General features: G+C 54.7%; 1 protein-coding gene across 1 annotated transcript in view; it reads right to left on the reverse strand.

The window, feature by feature from the left end:
• The window catches only part of Pgd (phosphogluconate dehydrogenase), an 11,322-nt gene extending 740 nt beyond the window's left edge, over positions 1-10,582 (reverse strand). The window contains exons 1-9 of the mRNA XM_010628097.2: positions 10,488-10,582; positions 9,526-9,705; positions 8,223-8,288; positions 7,479-7,597; positions 6,057-6,126; positions 4,006-4,140; positions 2,743-2,932; positions 355-485; positions 114-247 (exon numbers count right to left, since the gene is read on the reverse strand). Of these exons, the coding sequence (XP_010626399.1) occupies positions 114-247; positions 355-485; positions 2,743-2,932; positions 4,006-4,140; positions 6,057-6,126; positions 7,479-7,597; positions 8,223-8,288; positions 9,526-9,705; positions 10,488-10,532 (1,070 nt within the window). The 5' untranslated portion in view covers positions 10,533-10,582. The remainder of the gene's footprint in view (positions 1-113; positions 248-354; positions 486-2,742; positions 2,933-4,005; positions 4,141-6,056; positions 6,127-7,478; positions 7,598-8,222; positions 8,289-9,525; positions 9,706-10,487) is intronic.
• Between the last annotated feature and the right edge of the window lie 118 nt (positions 10,583-10,700).

Genomic DNA, 10,700 nt, shown 5'->3' on the forward strand with positions numbered 1-10,700 from the left:
CTGCGGACTCTGCCAGGGCAGGGTCGTGCTGTCCGCATCCCCTGCGTGCATCTCGGCTGCGTCGGGGACCATGGCCGGGGCCCCCACAAAGGTTCCCAGTCCACGGAGCTCACCTGCGGATGATGCAGCCCCCTCGCCACATGAGGGCGATGCCGCCGTAGTTGAGGGTCCAGCCGAACTCGGACGCCGCCTGCCTCAGCAGCATGAAGCCCTGCGCGTACGAGATGATCTTGGACGCATAGAGGGCCTAGGTGACAGTGACACCGGACTCTGAGGCTGCAGCTGGAGAGCCACCCCCCCTCCGCGGCCGCAGAGCCCACAGGACAGGGAGGGAGCCAGCCGGGGAAGCCCTACCTTTCGGATGTCCTCCAGGAAGGTCTTCCTGTCACCCCCAAACTGGGTCTTCGGGGGGCCCTTCAGCCTCTGGCTGGCATGGACCCGCTCATCCTTCAGGGACGACAAGCACCGGGCGAACACAGCTTCTCCTGCGCGGGGCAAGCGATAGCAGAAGCTCCAACCGCAGGCCCCAAGTTGAGGGTCGGGACGCTGCATGCGCGCCAACAGGAACAAGGTCGACCACAGAGATCGACAGAACTCCTTCAAGGGGGTTCGGAGGCAAAGTGCAGAAATACAGCAACTATTCACACCTACTCAGTATTGGCCGTGAAATATAATTTCGCTTTCAATTTATAAGACTTTTTTGGTTTTGTTTGAAGGATTTCAGTCCAATAGCTGTGAGGAAGGAGTAATATATAATTTTGTGGAGATTCAACTATATAGTTTTCACAGATTGTTTTTTTTTGGACCGAGGATCAATCTCAGGACCTTGCGCTTACAAGGCAGAAGCGGTGCCACTGAGCCGAATCCCTGGCCCACTCACAGATTCCTTTTTTTATTTGGAACGGAGGATTGAAGTAGGGTCCTTGCACTTGCAAGGCAGGCAGTGGCACCACTGAGCTAAATCCCCAGCCCTATGTGTAATAACTGAAATAAAATTTTCTAAAAAGCTAGGAATAATTTTCAGTGCCAACCAAAGTTAAGTAGCCTCCCTCCTACTCTTGAAGCTTTTGTTTTTGCCTGACAATGTCCACTTTGTCAGAAAAGTTTTCTGATCAATCACTATCTTAGCCCTTCGGCTACAAGGAAGAGGCCTCCTTGAAGCCTTGTCTGGGTCTGTTACCAGCTCCAGATTATTAGCTTCTTTAGCACAGAGTATGAACATATGGAAAGGGGAACCTTCCACTGTGCCTCTAAGTCCTGAGGTCCACTCTCTCCATTTTATAAGAATTTTCCCTTAAAAAAAAAAAAAAAAGATAAAACTGGGTCAGGGATTTAGCTCAGGGGCACCACACCTGCCTTCCAAGGGCAAGGTTCTGAGTTTGATCCCTGATACAAAACAAAAAACAAAAAAAACCTTTCATGTATTTGTCAGTTTTTTCTGTGAATTTTGAATTCGAAGACATTATTTTTTGCTTGTTTTTTGTTTGTTTGTTTTGACAGGGTCTAGCTTTGTAGCTCAGGTTAGCTTCAAACTCATGGTGATCCTCCTGCCTCAGCCTCCTGAGTCCTGGGATGACAGGGGTGTGCCACCATGCCTGACTCATTTTTATTTTATTTTCAGTACTGGGTATTAAGCCCAGGGAGCCTTAAACTACATCCCCATACTTTTTATTTTGAGAAAGGACCTAAGTTGCCCAGGCTGGCCTCAAACTTGTAATGCTCCTGCTTTAGCCTCCTGAATAGCTAGGATTACAGACATGTTTTGTTTTGTTTTTTTGAGACAGGACCTCACTACATAGTTCAGACTGGCCTTGCATTCATTCTGCAGCCCAGGCTGGCCTCGAACTTGTGGTGATCCTCCTGCCTCAGCCGCTCAAGTGTCAAGATTACAGATGTGCATCAACACACCCCATTTAACAATTTATATAATTAAAATAAATGATTTTCTTTTTTGTCCAGACAAAATGGGCAGAAATCCAGGAAGTGATTGAGGACCTATAGAGAGGATGCAGGCCGTGAACTACAGCATGAGCTGAGCTCCAGGCATCCAGGCAGATGTCCTCCTGTCCCCACCCACCCGGCCATACAGGCAAACTCAGCAGGAGGGGAAGGAAGCTTCACACAACACTGCAACACACGAGTGTGGCAAAGCCTCCGTGTTGCCCAACGCTTCCTGCCTGAGGGAAGGGGATGAAGTCTCCACAGGAAGGAGAGAGGGCTCTTTTGGGGACTGTGCCACCCTTACAGCACCTCGGTCCCTGTGAACAGAGAGCTCAGGGCTGCCAACTTCCCTGCGCACACCTGGGGCTTATGAGCCTGCCCCCCGCTTTCCATGCAAGGTGAGGCCAGGCTGACCAGGAAGTCAGGGCGAGGAAAGCCCAGGCTTGGTGGTGCACACTGTAATCCTAGCACTCAGAGGCAGAGGAAGATCTCCATGCATTCCAGACCAGCCTGGCTATAGAGTTCAAGGCCAGCCTTTACTGCAAAGCAGTAACAGTCACTGACTAGACTTCAAGGAGGAGTGCTAAATAGTCCCAAGCTAAAACTGGATGGGAAGGCACTAAGCTGTGCATGGCCCTCACGGCCCGTGGGGAAAGAGCAATGTGAAGAGACTCCTAAGCAGGGTCTACTCCCTTCCTGCACAAAGACCCCGAGTGCTGCCGGGCTGGATGATGGCCTACACACCCGTCAGAGCAGCATTCCAGAGGGACTCCAGGTCAGAACGGGGAACTGGGGCCTTACCAATGAGGGTGACAGGGACACCATATTCCAGGGCGGAGATGGCCGTCCACTTCCCAGTGCCCTTCTGCCCCGCGCTGTCCCTGATCTTAGGCAGCAGATGTTGGCCATCGCTGTCTTTGAACTTGAGGATATTGGCAGTGATTTCAATCAGGAACGAGTCCAGCTCCGTCTTATTCCAGTCCTCAAATGCCTGTGGTGGTGGCAGAGGGACAAAGCAACATCAGGGCCAGGCGGCTTCCGCAGGGCAAGCTCCTCCCCGGCCTCCACAGTGACCAGGCGCACGGGGCTGGGAGTGGAGGGCGAGCCCCCTGGCGTCCAGGTGGAGCAGCCCACGGCACAAACAGAACCATCCCTCCACTTTGTTTCTTCGAGACAGTCTCCATGAACCAGTTACTGCCTGTCTGTCTTCTGAGCCCATGAAGCCTTAGGACAGTGCCTCCCATGGAGAAAGCGCTTCTATTCGTGTGTTAGATGAACAGAGGAGTAGTGTGTAAACCGAGCAAATACGAACAAACAAAGCACACTCAAGACAGGAGGATGGGTGCTGAGCGTGGTAGCACACATCTGTAATGCTGGCACTTGGGAGGCTGAGGCAGGAGGATCACTGAGAGTTCAAAGCTACCCTGGGCTACACAGTGAGTATTCAAGGCCAGCCTGAACTACCTAGTGAGACGCTGTCTCTACAACAGAAAACAAAACAAAACAAAGAGGGAGGATGGGGCGGGGGAAGCTCAGTGTGGATCACTCGCCTTGGTGCACCAGGTTCAATCCCATGTCTTCAACTGAAACAAATGTTTACCTAATGATGCTTCAGTATCAGGGGAAGAAGGTACCGATGCCAGCCACTGACCCTGCACTGTGCCCAAAACACCATGCGAGCCCGCCAGCAGCCGGACAGGGAGTGCAGTGAGACGCTAACATGGGCCCGGGGGTGCATGGCGACCACAGTGGGACCCTTGCCATGTGTTCGAAGGTTTTCTGAATAAAATGCTAGTGAAATCCTCTGCTTCGGTCTGCACTAACTTCTCTGGAGATCCATCAGTAGGCCCGGCCCGAGCAGCAGGGAAAGCTCCCTGGCTGACAGGTGACCGACCGCACCCCGTGACGTGGGCCATGATTACCCCCAGACGGGACACTCTGGGACTCTGCTGCGTGACTGGCTGTCCTACTTTCTGGTCCCATTACCAACGGCTTCCCCTCAATTAGCGTCCAGGCAGGCGCCGGATGCCCGGGGATGGGAGGGAGGGAGGGGTGGGGCCGCACCTGGGCCATGTCCGCGTGCCGCAGGCCCAGCACATCCTTCATCAGGTGGTACGCCTCGCAGATGAGCTGCATGTCGCCGTACTCGATGCCGTTGTGCACCATCTTCACGAAGTGCCCGGCCCCCTCATCTCCCACCTGTGGGGCAGCAGGCACGGGGCCATCAGAGTGGGGACGGCAGCCCCACAGGTCCTTGGCAAGGCTCCCTTCCACCCATACAAAGAGCCACACAGGGGAAGCGAACAGAATTCCAAGCCCAACTCAGCCAGCGACCCATGCAGGCTTCTACTCCGTTTGCTGTGACCTCAACCAGGCAGGTTCGTCCCCTGCAGGTCCCCAGCGTCTCGTGAAAGCCATGTGGTCTCGCTGGGCCTCGTTCTAACTGCTTTTCTCCCCAGCCCCTACCCACAAGTTTAAAAAGTTCTCTTCTAGGGAACTGGGAGTTTAGCTCAGTGGGGCCGCACCTGCCTCACAAGTGCAAGGACCTGAGTTTGACCCCCAGTGCTGGAGAAAAAGAGGTTCTCTTTTCCTGGTTACCACTTTTTTTAGAAACCAGAAGTTACAATAAATTGGCTAATCACTTGTCTTTCCACATATAAATATGCTGTGGTTGTTTCCATGGCTACAGAGGGGGTAAAATGGCCTTGCGAGGCATCTGGCTCTCAACTTCCTAAGTCCAGAAATGCATTCTTCCCAAACCCTGCTGCTGACGAGGTCCTGCCTCACACAAGCTGGCCAGACATAAAAGTGTCTGAATAGTTGCCAAGTTCACGATGGGTAACTTAATGAGGGATCTCAGTGGTTACAAGTTACTGTAGCCTGTCAGCCCAGCACCTGGGAAGCTGAGGCAGGAAGATCACTGTGAGTTTGAGGACAGCCTAGACTCCACAGTGAGTTTAAGACCAGCCTGGACTACCTAGCAATACCCTGTTTGGAAACCAGAAGACACATATTGCTCTAAGAGACTCATTCTGTGCCTGCCGGAGTGACTGGGAAAGCAAACCACAAACTGTCCAGTGGGCAGAGAACCTGGCACAGACAAGTCGGGTCCTTCGTGCCCAGGCGCCAGTCTCACTCCCACTGCCTGTGCACACTGGCAGCTGCATCTCCTGGCCGTCCCAGCCTCCAGGCACCAACAGCAGACTGGGCATCCACACTGCTGGCCAGGCCCTCCTGCCTGTGACACTGCCGCACAGCACCATGGCCACGGCCTCAGGCCCATGGTTTCCGGCACCCTGAGCCCGGAGGCCTCAGACAGGCAGCCTGGCCTAAGAGATCCACAGGGGCAGCCTGCGCTGCCCTCCTGATTCTACCCCACTGCGGCTAAGAACAAGCCAGGGTCGCGGGCGTTCCTGTCACCACCGCTCGGGATCAAGCCCCTGTCCTGCCACAGCCTCTGACCCACCTTAGCGACTGCACACCACGCCAGCCCTGGGGAAAGGCAGGCGCCGGGTGAGCTGCCGTGAAGACTGCCAGGCCCCGGCATCCGGGAAGGAGGGTGCCTGTCCCTCAGGCCTCACGCCCCCATCCAGTCACAGCCCCACTGACTCAAAAGATATAAAGTACGGAAATCAGCAGGCAAAACAGCTGATCTAACATGAAGGCGAGGGGCAGGACAGAGTGTGCAGATCACCCAGCCCAACCCTCAGGAAGCGGAAGTCCATGGGGAAGCACGGAGACGACGCTCCTCTCCTCCTCACACCCACAAGGCTGCGGCTGCAGTGAACAGGAGAGCAGGTGTCTGGGAACCACCAGGCTTCTGCACTTCCGGACTCAAGCACTCAGCACCCAGATCCCAAGAGCAGGGACGGGGTTCTCCACCTCCACAGTGGAGCCCAACCCACCCTCCTCCCCCAGGCAGCGCACCCCGCTCCCCTCTGAGTCCTCCAGCTATGATGGGATGCTAGAGAAGCTCCGGTCTCTCCCTGCCCTGTCTGCTTTCGCTGTGGAACCCCAGGAGGCTGCTTTAGTGGCTCAGTGTCTGCGTTCGGCTGTTCTCTCATCACTCAGACAGGCCCGATGCCCATGGCGTTGCAGGGGCACCCGGAACTTGCCCAGTCACAGCAGGGCTCTCCAGTCCCCACTTTGGCAGCGATGCTCTGGAAGATTGTCTTGATGTGTGGCCTGTGGAAGGGAGAGAAGGATTCAGCTCAGCCTGGAGAGATGGGCTCGGCTCTGCTCAGTAATCAAATGTTCTACTTTCCGATGGAGGCAGAAGTGCTCATTAAACTGACGAGCACACCAAGCTCTACAGGTCAACGCCAGGCCGGGGCCTCTGGGTCTCCATGGGCCTCGGGGTAGAGGCTGCCAACCACCTGCCTCAGACAACAGACAGAAAGGCTGGGCAGAGTGCATGCCTGTAGCCCAGCACTTGGGAGGCTGAGGCAGGAGGATCCTGCATTTCAAGTCACTCTGGGCCACAGAGCAAGTTCAAGGCTGGCCTCGACCATGTCGTGAGACTGTCTCGAAAAGCAAAACAAAAAGGCGGGGAAGAAGCATCATGAAAGTGCGGTGGGGATGCAGCTCAGCAATAAGCACGTGCAGCCCTGGGTTCCATCCCCAGCAATGCACAAGCGAGCACACGCACGCGCGTGCACACACACACACACACACAGAGCAGCAGAAAAACTTTCAGTGCAGCCTCAGAATAAGCTGCGAATCCAGCCTGTGGGCGACTCAGGTCCGTCTAGAGACCCTTTCGTTACCTGCATGCGGGTTAGCAGGTGCGGCAGGTTCTGCACATGGGACACAAAGACCCAGCAGGCACAGTGGCGTAGGAGGCCCTGCACTGGAGGAATGGCTCCCCTTCCTCTCCTGCACAGCTCCGGTCTCCCTCACCGCTCTGCCCACTGTGGACCAGGGCAGGCTAAAGAATCACCTTTCTAAATGGGGTTAGGTCCCACCAGCACCTGGTGCAAATCTAGACTACCTGGGATTCACTCACCTGGCCTGAACCGCAAACGGACGCTTCCTTTGCCGTTTGCCTCTCGTGTCCTCCCTCTCCCTCCCCCTGGCTCTCTCTCCTCTTCCCGGGTCCAAATCCTGCATGATCCATGTTTGCACAAACTAAACTAGGATTCTCCAGCCACTCCCAGCACCGACTCCTACACCAGACTCACCCGTCCCATCCAGCACCTCCCCTTCACCACGGCCCTCCCTCCTGCACAGCCCACGGTGAACAGTGTCCGCTTTGGTTTTTACCCTAGAGTCAAATACAATTTTCCGCCTCATTCCCAGGCCTGGTCAGATATTTGTGCTACTCAGTTAGTAAGTTATTTGAGGACCACACACGGGCCAGCAGAGGCAGCGCTGAGCCTGTCTGCAGTCCCAGCCTAGGACACCTTGCCCAGCTTCCCCCAAGGCCTGGGGGAGACGCAGCAAGGTGAGAGGAGCGTGTGCACCTGCTAGATCCCAGCAAAGGCATCCAGCCCACAGCAAAGGTGAGGTGCAGACCTGCAGGGCAGCCAGGCACTCACCAAGCCTCTCTGTTCCCTCCTGGCATGAGCGACGGGCCATACCGGGCCCCCTCCTCGCCACCACTGACACCGCTGCCCACGAACAAGATGCCCTTGGCCTTAAGGTCTTGACATCGTCTCTGAAGAAGAGAAAAACCAAGTCATGATGCCTCCAAAACCCCAATTTCTCCCACAGGATGAGAGGGATTAGCTGGGCAGAGGCGCCCTGGTGCATGGGCCCAGCCCAGGGCCTCGGGGACAATCACTCAAGTCAGGCCTCTCTGTGTGGCAATAAACAACTGTTTCTCCCGGATGTTCAAGGCCCCTTCCCTACTGCCAGAGGGAGTAATAAAGGCAAACAGACCTTACCATTTTTCCCTGGAAAGACCCCGTACAAAAAGCCTCAATGAATTAAGAACTGGTTTAATACAAGCTTGATGACTTAGTATCCTTCAGCACTTTGCAGCATGCAGGGACATCCCAGCTCCCAGGGCCTGAGGCCACCAGAGCAGGGTTCTCAACCATGCTAGACACAGACTCTACTGGTCAGGCAATAGTGGGCGGGACGAGGGGAGCACAGCAGCCAGCGCTCTCAGAGCTGGGGGTATGGACTGAGATCCCATCCAGCCAGCAGGAAAAGGCCCCGTACCAGGTGACACAGAGCCAGACCCCGGGAGAGCCAGCCCACTGTCACCGGTGAAACAAGGACACTTCTCTCTCAAGTGTTCCTGGGACCTGGAGGAATCAGGACTAAGGGACACTCACTGTGGTATCATGGTACTCGGAATTACCCCCATCAATGATGATGTCACCAGTGTCCATCAACGGGACCTGCAACCAGACATGGGCACCAGGATGACCAAAGTCAGAAAGAACAAGAATTTATCCCAAATATGTATAGTCTGCGGGCATGTTATATTTGTCAACAATTCTGAGTGGCTACATTCACACCTTACTTAAACTCGTAAAGCGAGGCAGGCATGATGGCTAATCCCAGTACTCAGGAAGCTGAGGCAGGAGGACTGCCACAAGTAAGGCTAGCCTGGGCTACACAGTGAGTACAAGCCAGTCTGAAGTGCAGAGTGAGAACCTGTCTCAAAAACAAACTAACAAAAACAAGAGATACACTTGCTAAAGCCTAGAATTGTTTGGTATGAAACTAAGTTTCCAGTTCCTTAAAGGGCTATCTTATCATTCATATTATACAACTGCCAAAATTGCTGGTGCTGGATGCCCAGAGGCTGAGTCAAGGGGAGTGTAAGCTCAAGGCCAGCTTAGACTACACAGTGAGAGCCTATCTCAAAAACACAAAAAGGAAGGGAGGGCAGGAGGAAGGAAAGAAGGAAGGAAACTACTGCTTTATAGGAACACTGAAAAAAAAATAGATTTCTAAAGTAGGACACAGCCGAAAGAGGTGGCTGTAATCCCAGCACTCAGGAGGCTGAGGCAGGAGTATTGCTGCCCATTTGAGACCAACCTAGGCTACACAGTGAGTTCAAGGCCACCCTGAACTATAGTTAGACTTTGTCTCAAAAAAACAAGGGCCGGGGATTTAGCTTAGTGGTTCTGCTGCCTGCCCCTCAGGGAACTGTAAGAAAACTGTTTTGGCAATGCTTGGGACAACGCAGGGTCCTTGCACTGAGCTCCATCCCCAGCTCTGTTTTACTCTTTTGAGACAAGGTCTTGCTAAGCCCCATGTTGCCCTAACTGGGCTCTAACCTATGATTCTCCTGCCTCAATTTCCCCAAGTGCCTGGATTACCAGGCACGTGCCACCACACCACACCACATGTAGCTGTAAAAGTTTTTTGAATAACAAAGACAGAGAACCCATTAATAGATTCCTATTGTTCTGATTCTTACTGCTAATAAATCCTCAGGGAAAGGTCTCTCCCATCCTGGACTTACTGCCACCCAAGGATATTGCTGCCCAATGCACGCCAGCCAGGTTAGCCAACACTAAAACCTTTACACAGTCATCCTCTCAAAGTGAACCCTTCGAATCCAGAACATGAAAAGATCTCCAAAGGAAAACCCAGGAAGGCGCAGCCTGGACCGGAGCACCTCACCAGTTTCTCAATGAAATCATCCACGGCCTGGCCGGCCTTCACCAGCAGGATCACCCGGCGCGGCTTCTTCAGCTTGGACACCATCTCCTTCAGGGAGTGCGCACCCACCACGTTGGTTCCCTTTGCCTCGTTGGCCAAGAAATCATCCACCTTGGAGACCGTCCTGTTAAAGGCACAGACCTGGAGGGACAAGGGGCCTGATAGAGGGTCTGGGACACACAAGATCTTCAGCCTGCACACCCAGGAACAGTGACGTGTCCGTGCAGCCTCAAGTCCCAGGGAGGGCTCAGGCCACCACGGCAGGGCCACACAGCAGTGTCCCCAGGGTACCTGCTGGAGCCTGTTGCTGCCGGTTAAGCCTCAGAACCAAATCCAGGAAGTAGCTGTTCCACCAGGGGCTTGGCCTCCTCTTCTACCTGTCTCTCGAGCTGAGGATCAACCCAAAGCCTCCCACGGGCTCAGCCAGCTTTCAGCCCGAGCTGTGCCCCCTCGTGTCCCTGATAAAGCCGTGCATCTAAGCCACTTTAGAGCTCAGAAATAACATTTGGAGCCTGCCTGCGGTGGTGGCTGAGGTCCCAGCGACTGCGGAGGCTGAGGTGGGAGGACGGCTTGAGCTGGGAGCCAGAGGCCAGCCAGGGCAACAAAGGGTGATCTTGTCTCGAAAACAAAACCATTTTCTCTCTCTCAGATCTCACTGGGCAATAAGTCAGCAACTGCTCCCCAAGGCGGAGGATGTATCCTCTTGCACCACTGGGTGCTACTTAAGCCACCTAACCTCGTAGGAGCCTCCTTCCTGGAACTGCAGACAGCCGGCCACATGCACGACTAAAGTGGCTTCTTTTACACAAGTGCCACGGGCAGCTTCGGGGTGCACGGGCCGCAAGCGGGCGCAGACTCCACGCGGTCTGAGAAGCTGGGCGGCTGCACGGAGGTCAGGGCGGGGACGTGTCCCCAGCACTCACCACAAAGCCGTGGTCATTCATGTTCAAAATCAAGTTCTGGCCCATGACAGCCAGTCCGATGAGCGCAACGTCAGCTCTGAAAGGCCGGGGAGAGGACAAAGAACAACGTCAGCGCCCGGTCACTTCGGATACGACTGGGAAGTGGTCCCCGCCACACACCGCCTGCGCCGGCCCCGCAGGGAACCTCGGCGCCACCGGACTGACCCAGCCCAC

Source organism: Fukomys damarensis, unplaced genomic scaffold, assembly GCF_012274545.1.
Source record: "Fukomys damarensis isolate Sample0158 unplaced genomic scaffold, DMR_v1.0_HiC HiC_scaffold_23, whole genome shotgun sequence".
In the NCBI taxonomy this organism is placed as follows: domain Eukaryota; kingdom Metazoa; phylum Chordata; class Mammalia; order Rodentia; family Bathyergidae; genus Fukomys; species Fukomys damarensis.